The following is a 20,231-nucleotide window of genomic DNA, read 5'->3' as shown; positions in this document are numbered from 1 at the left end:
AACAAAGATGTGTGAAACTCGATTGCCAAGCGCGCGCCCAGAGGGTACAACCACCCTCAATAATAAACTAGCCATGACATATTGGGTTTACGTGGATACTTTTGGAACAGGGTCAAGTTGGGAAGAGCCAAGGAAAAAGAAACCAAGACAGGCAGTGGTACAAGTAGCATCTATTCAGAGCTCAAGTTAGGAAGAGATTGGAGAGGACAGTTTAGAGGAGGACGAGACTAGTACAAACCCATCTTCAGATTCCCAGGATGAATAAATTAGTCTGATCCACCTGAAGGGCACGCTTGGAGATATCTATTTTCTACAAAGAGGGGGAGGACCATTGCCAAGAGGGGTACCCGAGTACGCTCAAATTCACCAAGTTGAGATTAGGGATGTTGAAGTTAGGAATGTAGAGGAGGCTCATATAGGTAAGCAAGAGGAGGGCCATATCCAATTTGACCGTACCAAAGGGGATGACACCCTTACACAAGGCCGTACCATTAGTATGGAGGAAGGCGTCTGTACTATGACTAGTACGCAAGAAGGTTCAACTGTCCGTACCGTGGAGGGCAGCCGTACAGAGGACCATAGTACAGAGGGGGAAGGCAATAGACAACATATTACTCAATGGGGGGCAACAAGACTTTCATTACCAAGAGTAGCAAACTTGATTCCTACATATCAGCAAACTTGTACTAAGGTGATAGATCTCACGTGTTAGAAAAAGTGTGGGCACAAAGTAAGATTGCAAACACCGTAGGGTATAGAAGTAGCCCACCCTATTGCCTTGGTGGTAAAGCTTGTAGGAAAAATGGATGTACAGAATGAGAAGCATAGGGACGAAACCAGAATTGAAGATGAAGACACATCAGTTGAGGATACATCAGTTGAGGACACAGTACTAGAGGAGGCAGATAAACAACTTGAAGAAGTTGGGATGGTATTTCCACCCTCACTGACCCCCTTGGAGGTAGAAGGGGAATACAAAACATAAATACAAAATGAGAAAGTGGGACCTTCGAGACAATCTCATTGGAGGACAAAGTAGAAAGACTTCTCAAAGAGTTACAAGTTATGGAACACACTAAAGGTCAGGACCTCAAGGCCATAGTCAGAGCAACGAAATCCTTGGCAACATTCATGAAGAGGAAATGCCATACAAATTGGAGTCTACTTTAGCATAGTGGTTACAAACAGGAGGAAATAGTTGAGAAATGGACAGCTTGATACACCATACCTCTAGCAAAGGAACAACCACCCCTCATGCATGCACTTGCAGAAATGGAGGTAGCATTTAAAAGGACATACTTGGAATGTCAGTAGGGAAAGGAATTGACAAGCCAAATGGAAAGAAGAAAAAGTTGTTCTGGAAGAAAAATGGAAGATAGAAAAAAACTGACCTAGAAGAGAAGTTAGTAGCAGAAGAAGAAAAGAAGAGGGATGCGTTGCGTGTACTCCAAGGAGTTCGTGCCAAGCAAAAGGTTGCTGAATGGGATCTTACGCCTTCGTGAACGAGCCTCAAGTCTATGGATGTCTTCACAACCTACTTCTTGAAGTTTGATTTTCTTTTTAGTTTTGTTGGATAGTTCCAGACGACTTCTTTTTTTTTTTGGGGGGGGGGGAGGATAAATGTAGTACGTAATAAAGTAATGTTGCAAGTAGAACTGGTTAAGCTTTGTTGGGATAGGGTAGTTAGGAAACGAGGGGATGCATCCGTTGGTTTTCCCAACCAACCGACCATTATATAAGATCTTTGGAATATGGATGATGTACTCATTTTTTGGTAATCAATAAAGTAATAACATTACCTCACCAGTTTGGTAATTTGGTACTAGTAACGAATGTCATGTTGGTACAATTGAATCCATGCTATATTGTTCTGTATATTGTGCATTGATAACCATTCTACAGAGTTAAGTTCACGTTTCACTTTCAACGGGCTTCCTCCCTTCGATCTTCCTCCCTTCGAAAATCCTCCCTTTGGCACTGATAGTTTTGTAGTATTTGTTGCCTTCAATTCTCCTGATTAACTTCCTCCCAACGGTTTTGAAGGTCAACGAATGTTTGTGCCAACAATCGAGGGAGATGGCACATCAACTAATCCACTGACAGGCTCACTTCAAGGGGACTCCACATCCTCTCCTGTACTTCTTCTCGTGCGGCGTCCCTCCTAACAGGAGTTTTGATGGATGCCTGTAATAATGCGATAATGTCCGATGCCAACGCTTGTTTTCCTTCGAATAGTTCTGGGTTTTCCTCTTCTTGCTCCTAGCAGCTACTTTCACCATAGTCTATCGGCTGCTCCATTTCTTTCCATTTGCCATCCACACTCTATCACTTCTCGAGGTCATAGAGGCTATGATCCGAAATGTTTACCACCTATGGGTAAAGTGAATTAATGCATACTATTGATAGAAGAATTGTAATAGACATAAGTAAGTGCAATATAATATTAGAGAACTGCAACTTCTTCCTTTAATGTCAATCAAAGTTTACATTTGGTTTTGATTTCCACACATAGTGGCAATGACAAATACTGACCATACCAATGATTATCTCTTTCATCTGACAGAGTGCACATATAAACTCCAAGGGGGTGTGACTTGAACTCTTGTGACCAAAACTACCTACCCCTTGGCCATATTAATGACCAATGACATAGTTAACACTTATAACATATTAGACGACAACATATCATTATTCTTGATAACACTCTGTAGTCAATGGTGACCTCTAGAATCATCATTAAGTTCCCTTCATCAAATAAGGGTGGCAACTCTGATGAAGGAATTGTTGATGCATGTTTATGACACTCACCAACCCAAAATAAAATGCCAAGTATTCTATCCTCTTTTGAACAAGGAAACCTTAAATGCTAAACAATGTGACAATGTGTGATCAAATAAGGCAGCCCCAAAGTTTACATTGTGAACTAGCAACTTTGGGTTGGATTTAACACAGTGAATATGATGTGATCTTGCTGGTAACACACAGGGGACTTATACTATTCTTTCTTCATTTATCAACTGTTTTCCCTCAAAACAGCCTAGAACTTGAACTAAAATAAGTAGAATTTAAGGTAAAAGACAAAAAGATGAGGGTTTAGAGAAATCTTATCTACTCCAAACACCTAACTTAGTTGGAAAACTCGCCAAATGCAAAAACTCGCCAAGGCCCCCAAAAGTTTAATTGGGAAAAACTCGGCAATTTAAAAAAAAAACTCGGGAACCTAAAAAACCGCTGAAATTTAATTAAAAATACATTTATTTTGCAAAATTTAATGAGAAGATGCATTTAATAAGTTAATTAAAGACAATACAAAAGAAAGAAACAAAGTTTAGATATATATAAATGCATAATGCGTACAAAATTGCATTCTCATGCAGAATGCTCATGGTAGGAAGCAAAATAGTAAATTACTAAATAGTTTCAATCTGTCAAACTAGAAGTAAATACTAAAAGTCTAAATACATCAATACAATGTGAATCACATCTTCCTCTTTCCACTTGTACTAGTAGGAAAGCGAGGGGGTCTAGTCCTAGAAGAAGTGCCCCGCACTGGGATAGGGCGTGAGCTATGTGACTGTGAACTCTGTGGCTGTGCCCCCTCGCTCGACGTCCCTGCTGACTGGCTCGGCGTCCTAGAAGAGGATGCATTTCCTCCTAATGGTAATGCCTGATCCTTGCTTGAATCATCATCATCCTCGTCCTCATCCTCAATGTCATCCATAGTGAACTGAAAATCAGTGTTAGCCTCCCCCTCCATGGCCTGCCTCTCCAAATCAGCGATCTCATCTGGTGTAAACAATGGACTTGGCTTTTGTGTTGTCCAATCAGAATAAGGATCTATCTCATCTAGATCAAGTGGACTAGGTAGTTCTATGAGCTGTGCCTTTTTTATGCGCAACTTAAGATTATAGTGCACATAAACAAGGTCATTAAGCCGTTTTTGAGTCATTCTGTTTCTTTTCTTTGTATGGATGGACTCAAATAAGCTCCAATTGCGCTCACAATGGGAAGAGCTACAAGGTTAGGATAGGACTGTGAGAGCAAATTTCCTTAAATTGGGGGTATTGCCACCCCAACTTGCCCACCAAACATCTGCAAAACAAAATTAAAAAAGTTATAAAGCAATAAAAAAAAAAAATCAGAAGCACAACTTATCAATTAGCAAAAGTTTTAAAGTTTGACGCTTTACCTGGTGCTTGAGTAGATCTTGCTCTCTTTGCTAGCATAGAAGAGAGCAAAGGACCCCTTGATTCCACATAGATTTGTTGTTCGGTCACAATAAGGTCTCTCTCCTCTTCACTTGATATCATTCTCTCAATGCATTTAGAGAGACCTTCCATGACCTCTCCATTAGGATCTGAGTAGGAATCATCAGCCCTAAAGCAAATAGAAAATGATATCAAGTCTTACTACACAACTTTAAAAAGTAAAGTAAAATAAAGACTTATTAAAATCACAACTTCAAGGACAATCAATTATCATAGTACCTGAATTTGGGATTGAGGAAGTAGCCTGCTGCATGAATAGGTTGGTGGAGCATATTGTTCCACCTCCTATCAATTATTTCCCAAATGGGGTCAAATTTGAGACTGTCCCCGTGATAGTAACTTCTAACAGCCTCGTTCGCCCTATCTATGGCCTCATAAAGACCTCCCATTGGGGATTGCTGCCCATCACATGTGCGCAAGACTAGAACCAGGGAAAGAGACATCTACATTTGAAATTTGAAAAATATAAATTAGTTAATAACATAGTAAGTTATGAATTGATAATGAAACTTGAATAAACTAAAAATATAATGAAGTTACCTCCACAATCTCCTTAGCCTTTGCAAAAAAGCTATCATCAAAGACTATTCGTGCCACAGCCTCTCCTTCGGGCTTCTTTGAGTAAGGTGAAGCAACCCAATCAGCACACACAAACATTTGCTTCAAAGCCAATATGTGGTCAAGAATACTTTGCAACGTCAAGAAGACCATTGCAAACCTTGTCATAGCAGGTCTCATCAAATCTTTGCCTTTAGTGGCTTTTCTCATCAAACTGAGAACCCATGGGTGATTATAGATATATTTCGTGACTCGCCTAGCATCTTCCACAACTGGACTCACCCAATCAAGTTTTCCTGTGTCCTCCAAAAGAAGGTCAAGGACATGTGCTGCACAAGGTGACCAAAAAAGTGTGGGATGCCTCTCTTGGAGGATTCTACCTAAAAGATTAGCAAAAAATCAATAATCAGTAACAAACTTTCCATATTTAGTATTTACAAATTACATCAAATCTAAATTGAATAATACCATAGCATTACATTCATGATTCATATTGATTCAAATATAAAAAATTAAATCTACCTGCTGCCACATATGCTGCTGCATTATCTGTGATTATTTGCACCACATTCTCTATTCCCACCTCCATGACAACATTCTCCAACATTAAAGCCAATGTGGCTGCATTTTTCACTTTGTTGGAGCCATCGACAGATTTCCAAAACACCACATCATCTTTGCAAGCAATCAAGAAGTTAATAATGGTTCTACTCTTTCCATCTATCCACCCATCAGATAAAATGGTGCAGCCATACTTCTTCCACTTTTTCTTTTGGTCTTCTATCAACAATGTTGCCCTATCAACCGCTTTGTCAAGCAACTTACAAAATTTAGGTGTAATATTAAATAAAGTGTAAGTGTTAGTAAAAAATTAAGAAATAAGTTATAACAATTAAGATTTAAAATATAACAATGAACTAAAGTGAATCACAATTATTTACAATTACTAAATAGTAAAATACTAACCTTCCACTCATATCCTTGCGATTAGGCGGCTTGTACCCTTTGCCTGATATTGTCATTGCATTCACCATATTGACCCAATAGGTACTATCAGCGGCATTCATTGAGATATTGTTGAAAAACCAAAAATCAGCTGCTGCAATATCAGTTTGCTCATGCACCTCCTTTAACCATGCAGTGCCCTCTAATGATGGCTGTGCTCCAGGTGTGTTCCTGGGCACAAAACAACCACCTATCCCTAATGGGGATCCAGATGGTGATGATGAAGAAGTAGGAGATGTAGAAGAAGTGGAACCGGTAAAAGAGAAATTTTGTTTGCGGATCCGTGGGCCACGAAGAGATCCTGGTATGTTCTCAAGTGCTTCTTCTTCCTCTTGCATATCAAAAGGAGCTCTTTCAGATTCAGCTATGGCTGCCCCCATAGCTAATTTTGCCCTCTCCCTATTCAATTTTTTCTCTTCAGCAGCTGCAAGTAGGGCATTGATGAATCTTTTTTCTTCATCAGTTACTTTGAGACAAGGATTTGAGTCATGTTTCTTTATGCCTGCAAGGTGATGTTTGAGGCGGTTTATGCCTCCAAAAATAATTCTCTCACAGGGAATGCATATCACCTTCCCAATATCATTTGGACTTGGAGCTTCATAGGCATACCGCCATGCCTTATCTCTTGCATTTTTAGGCCGAGTGCCTATATATCCAGATGGGCATGGTGTTTGTGGCCACTCTTCTTGCGGGTTTGTCATTTTTTTAATGGTTGACCGCTGCCCTACACATAAATATATAAAAAAATGAATAAACAAAGTTAGAACTTAGAAGCTAGGGTTTCAAATGATTCAAACTTCAAACTTCAACCATATCCTTAGCAAACAACAAACTTCAACCATATCCTTAGAAGCTAGGGTTTCAAATGATTCAAAATGATTTTAAATGATTTGAAAACATTTACAAACAACAACAAAAACAAAAGAACATTTGTTATAAAACTATAAAAAGTTTTCAAACTATGATAAGATGAACATACCTGGAAAGAAATTTGTCTTCTAAAATCGGTTAGAATCCTCTACAATTCACTCAAATCCACCTTGAATCACTTGCAATCAGCCAAGAATGCCTCCAAACCTTCTTCTCTTCACTCCTCAAGGCTCTAAAAAATGCAAATACAAGAAAGAATGAGAAAAAACACACTCACTGCCGCTTTAATCCGTCACAGGCCGCAGGCAAAAATTCCACCAGCAAATCGCGAGTTTTTCATAAAAACTCGCCGAGTTTTTGCCGATTACTCGCCGAATGCTCGGCGAGTTTTTACTAGACTGCCGAGTTTTTAAATCGGCGAGTTAACTAGTGAAAAACTCGCCGAGTTTTCCATCTATGCACCTAAGTACAATGATCAACGAATTATGCTTAGACAAATGGATTCCTTAAACCAAGCTCTAGTTTGCCAATCTCTAAAGGTAATGGAGGATTTTCATATTGTAACATTCATCTAAATATCTATAGCTGTCATAGGGCTGTGTTGGCCTAACTTTTAGCGGTAGCTTGCAGTAGAATCTGGCTCCAATAGTTAACCTTTCATTAATAGATTCAACATATGAGAGGCAAAATATTTGTGGCAGTTAGCTCTGAACATGATAATTTTCTTCTGTCTTTTACAATCAAGTCCGAGAGTCCCTTAAGTCAAACCATAACAGAAATACAATCCTTCTGTCACTTTCTGCAATTCAACAGCTCTAACACAACATTTATGAGTCATCCTTCAAAGAATACCATCTTCTCCCAAATGAATTGACTTACTGTACTTTTCCTAGGGCTTCCTTGCACATATTTATCTTACCTTGCACTAGGCTTCCTTACTTTGATAGAAAATGTTAGAAGAATGAATGTACAAAGTTCAAGAGAACTTTGTGGCACATTCTCTGATGTGTGTAAGAAAATATTTTTATTTTATGGGAAGGTAAATTGGTGATTGTAGCTTGCATTTTCTAAGTTATCTTTCAAATGCTGGTGTAATTGCGTCAATGGTATAAGCAATAAATGCTTGTATACAATGTCCAGTATAACAATATATTATATCTAATAGTAGGTAGTGGTGCATATTGTTGCAGTGGTTCGTATCTTGTAAAATTCCTCATGATTGTTTGCTTGATTGTTGCACTAGCTTATACATGATCAAGTTTCGTAACTACATCTAACATTTTTTTAATGCAATATGATGCTTTCTTTGACAAGCTTATATTTATTTTTGAAGAGAGAAATTGAATCTTTTCTTTTAGAAATGGTATTTTCTTCCATTGTGGTTCTTTAATACTGTTAAAGATATTTCACTTAATTATTTTAGTCTAGACCCCTTTATTCCTTTCTTAAGATTAAATTAGTTATGTATTATTGGCATTTAATAATTATTATAATTATTAAATACACTTCTTTAGGGTTTGCATTAGAGTTTTGATCTCCTTTATAAGGATTAATCCCATTGTAATAATTGATTCGATATACTGATTAATTCTTACTGATTCCATCTCTACAATTGTCTCCATTTTTCTTGCACTCTCTTGCTTTCTAAGTTTTCTCTTGTATGTGGCAGGTAGTTGTATGCATGTGATTTTGCACTTGTGGGAATTCATCTTTTATGTGTTTTAACAAATATACATGTTCACAGAATTGTAGAGATTGTTATGATTTACAGGCTATCGTGTAATATGTTTCCAATTGTATTGTGTAGGTGCTTTGTCATAATAATTTGGAGTGTGATGGAATTGATACAATTCTCATTAAGGACCAAGACCTTACAAATAAAAGTGAGTTCTTTATTAAGTCATGATCCTTAAAAAGAATTTATATTTTATACTCCATAAGACAGGGTTTTGCTTCATTTATAAATTTTCAGCTCTAATACGTCTAAATTATGTTTTGGATAATATGTTAACTGCAATCATAATTGAATGTTGTTACATCTTAATGCTTTGATGAGGTTCTTTAGCTTGGATAATCTATGTTAATAATTTGATTATATGTTTGACATATTGGAAGCCTAATATAATGTATTGTCCCTTTTTCCCATGCCCTAGTTTTTTGCCCTAAAATTACAATTCCAAGTACAACAAGAAATAGAATAGAGTTATTGATATAATTTACAAATTTTGGATGAGATAGATCCTAGTTCAGGCCTTGTTGTTATGTTAGGTAATCATTGAAGCATAATCCATAAAATATATCTTTCTTACTAAAATATAATCTCAAGCAAAAGCATAGACTTTCCTACTAAGGTTAGGAACATAAACTCAATCATATGATGAATCTAATTTCATTGATGGAGTATCTTGGAAAATCATATAAGGTGCCTCAAACTTATTCATTTCTATCATGCCCAAGATCCCTAAACGATATCCGCCATTTGACCTCTCAATACCACTCGGGTTTGCACTAATTGAATGGAACTTACGTGTTACTTGCATCCCTTCTTATGTATTCCACCAGAACATGCATGTGGATTCCCTTAAGGATTTTCTTAACAACACATCCATATTGTGAAGCACCATAGAAGATCATACAAGGCACCTCGAGCCTATCCATCAAGCCTATGTTCATGGAATGACACTCGCCATTCAGCCTCCTAGTCCCACTCGGGGTTATTACTACTCAAATGGAACTTATGCTACTCGCATTCCTTGTATGTACATTCTCCCCTCCATAATGGAACAACTGACTGTCTACAAGGTAAAAGAATCTTCATCATCATTAATTTTACATTTATATACTAGAAGCAATAGATTACATGCATATATTCTTTTTTTCTATCAAATGGAAGGCAAATAGAAATCAGCCAAATCATAAGTTCATGTGTAATGCATCATACCAATGGCCAGAATCAGTTTTAAGTCTGAAACTCCTATGTTCTGCCTTGATAGAATGCCTTATTTCTCTATTTCTACGATGCTGAGCACCTGATTGAATTCATTGATCCTTCTTGGACATCCTTCAAGTCTGAATATTGTACCTTCCAAATCTGCTCAATAATGTAATCACGTCCGCTCTAATAATACATCTATATCTGCTTGTAGCTAGCCTTCTCTAATTTGTATGATGTTCCTCATCTTTAACTCTATCTGACATGCCCCTTCTTATTCTCCATCCTCCCTTTCCTTGAAAGGACACAACCTTTCATAAATAGGGACAACTTCCAAAGAATACCCCTCTTGCCTTGATCAGCTCTACAACCAAGGGTTATAAGTTATAGTCAGTCTTAACCCCTGAGAGACTTATATATACGCACACACCAAGTTTCATTATTTAATGCTGCAATTTGTTATTTATTAAGCCCAACCTCAAGTGGGGCATGACAGTCCGACCTTTGCATGGTTGCTTGTCCTCAAGTAATGTTAGTGTTCATTGAGTCCAAATCAATCCTTAAGAGTTTATGGTGTAATTAGCTTGTGCTGGGAAACTCTAATGTTGCTTTAGTTACAATCTGAACCGGCTTGTAACAATAGAATCTAGAATTGGCATGTTTTTAGGTTTCTCTTACTTTTGTTTCTTATAGCTTCATATTTAAGTTTCCCGTGTCTGCACATCATTGTAGATATCTCTTAATGTAAGGCAAGAACTAGTATATTAAGATAAGGATTAGAAGTAGGGCATACATACCTTCCATATCAAGAGCTAGAGATGCACAAGCGATGGTTTTCCCAACCCAGTAGACCCAGTTGATTATGCTCGTGCTCATGATAGGGATTCCGTTTATGGCTTTAGTGATAACGGTTCAGTTCTACCCACATCTATGACCTTAAATTTAATGCTCTTTCCTAAGTAAATTCTTATCTCTTTTGGTTCATTCTTGTTATTCTCATATACTAGATCAACAAAAAAACAGAAACTCATGGCAATAGGATCATGGTTTATCCTAATCATAGATATTCATGGTTTAGACATGGTAGAAACACATCAGATATGTATCAAACAAGGAGCATACACATAAAAACACAAATTAGACAAATGTATGAATGCGGCCACTAAGCTTACACATGAATACATGTATTGTTAAGCCCTTATTGACTAGAGTGCATTCATTGCTTCATCTTTAACCTGTAGGATGGCAGGATGAAAGCTTTGATACAAATTGTAATCTCCCCTTTTTCCATGCCCTATTTTTGTGCCCTAATATTAGTAAATTATGATTCCAAGTGAAACAAGAAATGGAATAGGGTTAACAATATCATTTACTGATTGTGTAACAAGATTGATCCTGATTGAGAATCTGTAATTATGATGAGTAATCATTTAAAGCACAATCCATGAAATGTATCTTTCCTACTAGAAACATTATCAATCAAAAGGATAGACCTTTCCTACGAGCATTAGAAACATTAACTCAATTTTATGATGAATCTAATTCATTGACGGAGTTCCTTGGGAAGTCATATAAGAGACCTCAAGCTTATTACATGGAATTACTCCCCACATTTGGTCTCCCAGACCCACTTGGGGTTACTACGACTTGAATGGAACTTATCTTACTTGCATTCCTTTATATGTACATGGCCCCCTCCATAATAGAACAGCAGTTTGGTTATAAGCTATAAAGGAATCTTCATCATCATTAGTTATATATATATACTATAAGCAATGGATTACCTGCATATACTCTTACTTCATATCAATGGAAGACAAAGACAAATCAGCCAGATCAAGTTCATGCATAATTCATCAAGTTCATAACAATGGCCTGAATCAGTTATAAGTCGGCAATCTAGAATATTAATTACAAACTCTCAAGTTTCTGCCTTGATCGGAAGCCTTAGTATTTTGCTTCTTCTATGCTGATCACTTGATTGGATTCATTGATCCTTCTTGGATATCCTTCAAGTCTGCATATTCTACCTTTCAAATTTTCTCAATAATGTATTCACATCTGCTGTCATAATACCTTTATGTCTGCTCGTATTTAACCTGCTCTAATTCTTATGATGTTACTTAACTCTATCTCACATACTACTTATACTTCATCCTATCTATTGTTGGAAGGAGGCGACGATTCATAAATAGAAACGACTTCAAGGAGAACCCCTCTTGAGGGTAATAAGTTTTAGTTGGACCTCCTTAAAAATAGTGGCAACTGATTTTATTGTTTCAACCTGGGGTTGGCCCTGCTTTCATTAATTCAATCATTGCTTATTTTTTTCATATTTCCGAGTTGCCTTGAGCTGTTAAGAGGCTTATAGTTTTTTTTAATATAGTACTTGGAAAACTTTTTAAAGTGAGTGGTGACACTAGCACAACATGCCCTTTGGCTCCACGTGAAACGCTTTTGACCTGGATTTGTGAATCAATGAGGCCACAAATGGGGGACTACAACCCCTTATTACAAATCTGAGGCCCAAACCTGCGACCACATTGGATCAGCGAAGGCACAAACCCGCAATCATAATGGCTCAGCTGAGGTTTGAACCTAGGTGGCGACAACAACACCACTACCACTTGAACAAAACACTAGTGGTGAACCCCTTAAGAGGATTATTTAATTATATATATATATATATATATAATTTCCCGGTCTCTAAGTTTCATTATTTAATGCTGCGATTTGTTATTTATTAAGCCTTAACCCTCATGCGGGGCATGATCACTAAAACTCTACAAGCATATTTTCCATGCAAGCACATGGACCCAGTTTAAGTTCTGCTGTGTTTCCAATCTTTCAGTAAGAAACAGCAGTTATAGTGATAGGCTGATAAGAATGTTAGCACATTCCTAAAGCAAGTAAATATAATTTATATATCCCTTTATTAGACTAGAACATGGTCTTCACCAGACAAGCAAAAGAGTTCTTAGACTAGCAAATAAACAATCTTTTGCCTTGTCCTTGCTCGCTGGATAAAATAAGCTGAGTTACCGATTTAGATGCGGATCCAGAAGCGGATGTGGGATGTAGGATTTTTTTTGGGGGGGATGCGAATGCGTATACACACACACACACATACACATATACATACATACATATATACATACTATGTATTTGCATATACAATTATACTATCTATATGCTAAGAAGCCAGATTCGTCCCTTGCTACTTGGATTTGGGTTCGGGTCCGTGCGGGTTTGGATTTGTGCCCGTGTTCGTTGCTTATTGTGGACTATGGGTTTGCCTGGGTCCTTGTTGGAGTGAACCCATGGCGAACCTGGGAGGATCCAGGATATTAGAGTCCAAAATGTGAAAATAAAACAACTTTAAAGAGTGTTTTTTTTAAAGGAACTTAATAAAAAACATTTCACTCATCTAATCTCTCATGTTGAGGAGGAGGATATAGCAGCATTTGGGACTAGTGGAACCATTTTGGATTCCATTGATGAGGATCTAGATATAGTTGAAGCTTGTAATGTCCCCTTTTTTTGGGACATTAAAAATTCATAGGCCAATCCCATATATGACCTTTGAGGACTTAATACAAAATTATTAAGTCAATTTTAATTAAAGGAGAGTGAATAAGAGATGAGTTGGCTTGAGGGACAGGGACAAGAATACAAAAGCTGAAGAGACACAAGTTGGGTCTTTTAAAGGAGGAAGAGAAGCTCATTTTTGAATACGTGGTTTATGATTCAGATTTCAGTTCTCTCTTGAGAGAGTTATTTGGAAAGCTTCAGCTTTCATCCAGCTTGAGGATGTAAACCCTCGTGCCAATGGACAGTGGACGCAAACCCATTGTCCGTGGAGACATTATATCAGGTGTCTCCTTTTCTTAGTATTCCAATCTGACTGTAAAATTGTGTTTAAGATTGGATTTTGAATGCTAGTTATTGTACTGCTGACGTATAATGCAATAACATATTCTACGATATTTTATAAGAATCTACTAGTTTTATATTGTTGGTTTATAATGCATCTTCATATGTTTATGTTCTGAAAATTATCTTGAGATAAAAAATCAGGCCAATATCCATTTGGGATATTTCATAGCTAGGGATGAAGCCATTGATCCCTCGTTTTTTGATGATCCATTTGACCTTTAAAGGGCATTTTATACTATGATCATTAATAAACTACTAAACACTTGTCATCTATCATTATGTTTCAAACTTTATTATTTGATGAACTAGTCTATGTTTTGCAATTTAGTAATTCAATGTATAATTTTCTTTACAATCATGAAGATAGATTAATGAACGAGTATTTAATGTTTATCGTTGACATTTGGCATTGATCAATGATCAAGCAACAATTATTCATACTGTGAAATGACTTTGTTTTGCAACTATGCATGTTTCTTGTATATATATACATACATACATACTCACACACACACATACACCCTTACGAAACCAAATGGGATTTTTTTTTTTTTTTGACTGAACCCATGAACCCGAATTGGAACCCGAGTCAGCAACTCAGCCTATATGCATATGTATAATGTTGTTGTTGATTCTGCTGATGATGTATTGCATGGGATGGGGGTGATTATTGCTGATTTGTTCTGTTGAAAGCTCTGCACTGCCTGTTATTGCATAAGCAATTGCAATTTTGAATACTTTGTTTCTGATAATCCTGCTGACTATGAGGAATAACTTGGAAAGTTATTTGCTACTTCTTTATTTGGTTTAATATAAGTGATTGGAGATCACATAATGCAGAAGATGACTGCAATTGGGGCAAACCTGCAATTTGTTGAGGATTTACAGCCTGTGAATTTGAAGTTGGCTTCCGGGAAGCATCCACAGGGCTTCCAGTTACATCCAGAATCCACCCACATCCACTTTTGTTTCCAGCCCATACCTGGACGAATCGGTATCTTAGAAAATAAGTCTTAGTTGTAACTGAAGATTTGTGATAACATGAATATCTCTATTAACCTTAACTTTACTAGAATGCATTAAAACTGATAAAGTTAACTAAGAAACTGTGGCCCACTTAAGAGAAGTAAAATTGAAAATATACCAATAGAGCTTAGCATCGCTATAGGTTTTTAGTATATAATATAATATGATCAAATTTATTTGCAATTCTGTATATTTTTTATATTTTTTGCAGACACACAGACGCGCACACACACATCAGCCGTACCTAGCTATACTGTACCCAAGGAAATTTTTGCTGTACCAGCATACCGGAACCATATACTCGTACCTGCTCCCATACCAGAACTGGCAACTTAGCTGCGGTTAATTAAAACCTTTTGCTTTTTGTATTTATGGATGATTATTTACATGCACATTTTTTTTTGAATTTTCTTAGCCTGATTTTCAAACTCACATACATCCTATTTTATATTTACATTTGGGTTCTTATTCAAAATACATGAATGTCTTTTTGCTCAATATCTGATTTCTATTTTCATTTCAGATGCAGAGAAAATTGTAGGATGGGCTTTGTGTCATCATCTTATGGGTGATTTTGAGCCCTCTGTTAGAGATGGGAAACTGCTTATCTCTTGTGAAAGGTAAATACATTATATCTACCCATACCCCTTTTTTTGTAAAGAGTAGGTAGAACACAATTTATAATTTGAGAGCACAAGCAAAGAATAATTATGCAAGGATTTTGAAAAAAAAATCATGCTTTGTCAGTGTGCAATATGGGTTGAGCATGCTACACGAAAATCAAAGCGAGTTACAAAATTCTAAAAAGTTGCACAAGGTAAGTTTAGGATTCCAATTTTAGTATACTGCCATTTTTCTATAACAAAATTGTGAAATGTCTGATGTTTGAAATGTTTAATACAATATACTATTTCAGGATGTTATTACAGAGAAATATCTTGAAAAGAGGCTACTGGATGATATGATTAATACAAAATACTTTTCCAGGATGTTATTACAGACAACTATCATGAAAAGAGACTACTGGATGATATGATTCCACCAAACGAAATTGGAGTGAGCTTTGAAGATATTGGAGCTCTGGAAAATGTGAAAGATACACTTAAAGAGTTAGTGATGCTTCCTTTACAAAGGCCTGAGCTGTTTTGCAAAGGACAGCTAACAAAGGTCAGATTTTATTTTCTTTGTATTGGGACAAGAAAAAAAGTGAAAATTCCAATTGCAATCTGTGATATTAATTGTTTTATTCCATATTTCTGCCACAATGTTTAGTTTTTAAGGTAGTAGGATGCTTTTCTGGGACAGCAAAAATCTTCGTGAAATATGAGGATGACATTCTGTATATAATTATGTGTACATGAAGATGACTTGTGATGCTCTTAAAACCAAATTGGTTTGTAGGACTTTTTAAATCTATCTTTCAATCATGTAATGTAAAATGTCTTTTGACTTAGCTGTATAAGGTCTTGTCAGAGTTGCTGTCAATGGTTCCCAGGGAATTCTTCAGATGTAAATAAGTCATCCAAAAATGTACAGCCTGAGTTGGCCTAGTGGTGGAAAACCTGTGATCTTGGAAGAGATAAGATAAGAGAACTTTATTATGTCCAACAAGTAACCACAAACAGGTCAGAGGGACTGTTAAGAGTATAACAAGGAACCAGCCCACAACAAGGACGCCAAACAATGTCCTAGGAAACTAGAAACAAATCAGAGAAAAAAACCAAAGCAAGGGGAACGAGAACCGAAGGGTGGGGGGGGGGGTGGTGAGGGACCACGCCACACATAGGAGCCTGAAGCCTCGTGAAAGAACCCGTGGACCGAAGGGTAGGATGAAGAGCAATGAGTGTCCTTGCAATGTCTTTGAGGTTTCAAGATGGACAATCGCCTATGGGTGGTCCTCGTGGATGCAAAATGTTGGTGCTGAGAAGAGTCTCTGCAGGGTCTAACTGATTTGGAAAAGTCTGAGGGGTGGGGTCCAAGCTAGCGCTTGTTACTCCGATCCAAAGGGAGACCTGTGAAGGAGGTAATAAGCCGACCAGAGTGTGAGTGAGAGGTCATAAGTTAAAATATTGCAGGGGGTAAAGCATGTATGCCTCCTTTGTAGCACAGTTAGGTGCCTCCCACAAGGAGTTATATAAGTTAGTCCCATATTATTATCACCATATGTAGACCCAAAAACAGATGACTGGTATCGTGGACTAGAAAACTCCTTTCCTTTTCTCGTTGTTCTAATATGACATCAAATGCGTTAAAAAATGCTAGACAAAAGGAGGAAGAGATTAAGATATTAACCATTCATATATATAAATTTAAAAGGGTTTGGATGTTGTTTATCAAAAGATAATTTAAAAATGCATTTTCAAATAATTTTTGTGAGCTTTTCACAGTCTACTATATTCAAAGCTTTTGGGTGGGATCTAGGACAAGAAATACTTAATTCAAAATGCAGGGGAGTGATCCAGAACAGGAAATGGTTCTTTTGAAACTCACAAGAGTGACCTAGAACAACAAATATTTTATTCAAAACCTCGGAAATTGCATCCATCACTATCAAGCCCCCTCAATACCATACTGTGACTAGTCCCTCCCAAACTCATTGAACTTTGGTATTGATTGATGCATCTTCCAATTCTCGTCTGGGAGGAGGCGAATAATAGCAAAAGGACGAATAAAAGCTTGATACTTTTAGAACACTTCTACATTTTCATCTTCTTTATAAAACATGTAAATAGTAATTATTTTGATAGCCTGATATGGTGAATGGTGGCAATTAAAAGAGGGGCCCTTTTTTCTGCTTTTTATAGAATTTAATACATTAAAATGTATCGACATTGTTTTATTTTGTTGTTACCTTCTTTAATATATATGTGTGTCTTATACATCAAAATTTTATATTTTAAAATATACTTTGTATTATATATAAATATAATATACTTACTATGGTCTGTTTATTTCAGTAATTTTGTGGTTTTATTTATTTATATTAGTTGAATTTAATCATGTTTTTTTTCTTCAAAATTTCTCTTTGGCTGAACATCATTTAAATTTTATTGTACTTGAACATAAACATAAATGTGAACCTTGTGACATTGTATATAGGAATGAAATTGAACTGAGACTAGAATTTCATTATAACTTCATTTCTATATTTAAACATGTTTTAAATAAATGTGCAGATGTCATTTTGATACTTGGGGTTAGATGTTTTTGAATATTATTTGATTGATAAAAATTGAGTAAATTGGCTTCTCACAATATAAATGGTTGGGAAGGATAGAAGAAAATGATGTTCATCTTCAACTTTGTTAGTATTAGAAATTTTACAAAAATGATTGTCTCAAGGGCTTTTCAGATTAGTCCAACTACTATTAGTGTTTGTAAAATTGTATGTTTAGAATTAGTTTAGAGCCAAATGCAAATAGCTTTGAATTATTGTCATTGATGTTGAAGGGCCAATGTGCAAGAATTGTTAAGAAGAAATGTTCCTTACCTACATTGGTCGACCCATCTCTTGTGCAAATGAGGATGAAGAAAAAATCAAATGTGGATGCCCCCTTTAGAGCCATTCTTATTTAAAGGAAATTAAATTAATTACAATTAATTTATATTGTGTCCCAAAGAGAGATGACTTAATGGGAATGGGTGCACATCTTTGGGAAAGCAAATTTAAAAAAAAAAAAAAAAAAAAAAAAAAAAAAAAAAAAATAATAATAATAATAATAATAATAATAATATATATATATATATGTGGCCGATCTCCTTGGAGTGGCTTGACCTTTGGATGACAAGGTCTTTTTTTGAGATCAATGACCAACTCTACTCCCTAAAAATAGATGTATGGAAATGGTGATTGGTTTTGAACTTCCTTGTAGAAGCCTTTGGTGTCTTCATGTTCCTAGCCATTTGTATTGACAGATTTAACTTGGGGCTAGCTTAGATTAATGAGGATACCCCATGGACAAGGGGATTTGCTTGCTTCCAACTAAAATATATGTTGGCATTGACATAAGATTGACATGAGAAGATTAGTGAATTGAGAGGTCAACTTGGATATAGTAATGCAATTCGTTGTCATTGATGGCAATTTAGTGATAGCAAAAAGCATGACTTGTCGGTGAGACAAGAGATATGATCGGTGTACAAAAAGCTAAGTGTCACGACCGATGTGTTAAGGTGAAGTAAGAGTTAAGAGGGATATGTTGGCAACAATCATGAGGAAGTCAATTAAAGTGGTGTGATCATAAGAAGAGACTCTAGGATGTCTGAAAAATCTTAAGTTTATGATAGCAACTCGTAATGATGAGAGGTGAGCAATAATCTACGAGTTAGAAGATGATTTGGTAATATGTCATTAAGTTACCTATGATAGAAGGTTACTTAGATGATCAGTGAGATTGATGCGGTCGAAGACAAAGGAATAAAGATGTGTCTTAATCAGTTGGAGAAATGATGATCTGGGAGTTAGAAGATAGAAGCAAGATTAGTGAGAGGATTCAAGATGAAGCTTGTGCAGGTCAAACACGTTCTGACTATTCTAGGGAATTGTACAAGATAACCTAATGTTGATCAAGGTGGCGATCGAAAACGTGTTAGGTGCATAGGGATGTGAGAATTGAACAAGGCACGAGCGCGAGAAGTTTGTGATTTGAATGAATGGTGAAGATTAAGTGGCAAAAGAATGAGTACTTGTATGTTATAGTTTGAAAAGAAGAGGTATGTATGAGAGAACATAGTAGAATGTGCATGTGATTACAAGAAGTGTAATCGAGTTGTGAAGCATAGATTAAGTAGAGAGAAGCTACAATGTGAATAGAGTAGAAAGGATCCGACAGTTAAGCAGTGCTATAGATAGATCATTCAACTTATTGTTTCTTAACAGTGGTAGGGAGGGCAGCCCCTTAGTTGGGTGGACTTTAACCAGTCTCTTTGTTGTAAATCCTTTAACAGGGTAAAGTTCTAATCCTCTAGTGAGGTAGATCCTAATAGATCTTCTTGTACACTTGGCAGTGTACAAATCACTCCTACTAGGGTGAACCCTTGGAAAGGGTATTTGTAAGCTGCTAACATGGAAAACCTTTTTACCAGCAGTGAAAGACTTGTGGGTATCATCCCCACCGTGGTTTTCACCCTCTAACAAGGGTTTCCACAATACCAAAATAATTTATGCGTGTTGCTTAATTGATCAGTGAATTGACTTTGTTTTATTTCAGCAGTTATTTATTAAGTGTTTTGGAAGTAAAGTTTGAGATAACTAGATTGGGAGTTTGAATTAGTGATTCTACCTGTGATATTGATTCATCCCCCAATCTCCCCCTCCCAACATCATTTCATACCAATGATTGGTATCAAAGCCAAGGTCCACATGAAGATAAGTCTAACTTGTAGAGGCAAAGATTCTTGGAAATGGACAGATATATGTATGAGAGAGTGCTTGAGGAACAAGCCAATATGATTCACGAACTACAAGAGTAGCTGAGGAAATATCTTGCAGTAAGAAGAGAACAGACTGACAGGCTAAATGAAAGCCAAGATTGCATAGAATAGTTATTTGAAGGAGCCATCCCTGAAGAATCTGAAGAAGCCATTGTGGAACTAATGGAGAAAAATGAGAAGCTGAAAAAAAGGTCAAAATTTTG

The 20,231-nt window shown here is 36.5% G+C and overlaps 3 protein-coding genes across 12 annotated transcripts in view; 1 reads left to right on the top strand and 2 right to left on the bottom strand.

The window, feature by feature from the left end:
- The window catches only part of LOC149533014 (uncharacterized), a 187,931-nt gene that overhangs the window by 71,459 nt on the left and 96,241 nt on the right, over window positions 1-20,231 (top strand). For all 10 annotated transcript variants that reach the window (XM_089804665.1, XM_089804661.1, XM_089804664.1 and 7 more), the window contains 4 exons: window positions 8,509-8,584; window positions 15,119-15,215; window positions 15,343-15,412; window positions 15,583-15,762. In XM_089804665.1, the coding sequence (XP_089660791.1) occupies window positions 8,509-8,584; window positions 15,119-15,215; window positions 15,343-15,412; window positions 15,583-15,762 (423 nt within the window). The remainder of the gene's footprint in view (window positions 1-8,508; window positions 8,585-15,118; window positions 15,216-15,342; window positions 15,413-15,582; window positions 15,763-20,231) is intronic.
- LOC149533016 (uncharacterized) lies at window positions 4,088-4,659 on the bottom strand. The gene is made up of 2 exons (XM_089804670.1): window positions 4,488-4,659; window positions 4,088-4,377 (listed from the first exon to the last, which is right to left on the bottom strand). Exons 1-2 carry the CDS (start codon window positions 4,655-4,657, stop codon window positions 4,155-4,157), a joined length of 393 nt encoding a protein of 130 aa, XP_089660796.1. The 5' UTR covers window positions 4,658-4,659; the 3' UTR covers window positions 4,088-4,154.
- On the bottom strand, window positions 4,744-5,502 carry LOC149533015 (uncharacterized). The gene is made up of 2 exons (XM_089804668.1): window positions 5,349-5,502; window positions 4,744-5,206 (listed from the first exon to the last, which is right to left on the bottom strand). Exons 1-2 carry the CDS (start codon window positions 5,431-5,433, stop codon window positions 4,788-4,790), a joined length of 504 nt encoding a protein of 167 aa, XP_089660794.1. The 5' UTR covers window positions 5,434-5,502; the 3' UTR covers window positions 4,744-4,787.

This window comes from Cupressus sempervirens, chromosome 10, assembly GCF_028749045.1.
Source record: "Cupressus sempervirens isolate cs-2001-9-10 chromosome 10, ASM2874904v1, whole genome shotgun sequence".
NCBI lineage: Eukaryota > Viridiplantae > Streptophyta > Pinopsida > Cupressales > Cupressaceae > Cupressus > Cupressus sempervirens.
The sequence above is the reverse complement of the archived record's forward strand: the minus strand, read 5'-3'. Positions and strand labels throughout refer to the sequence as shown.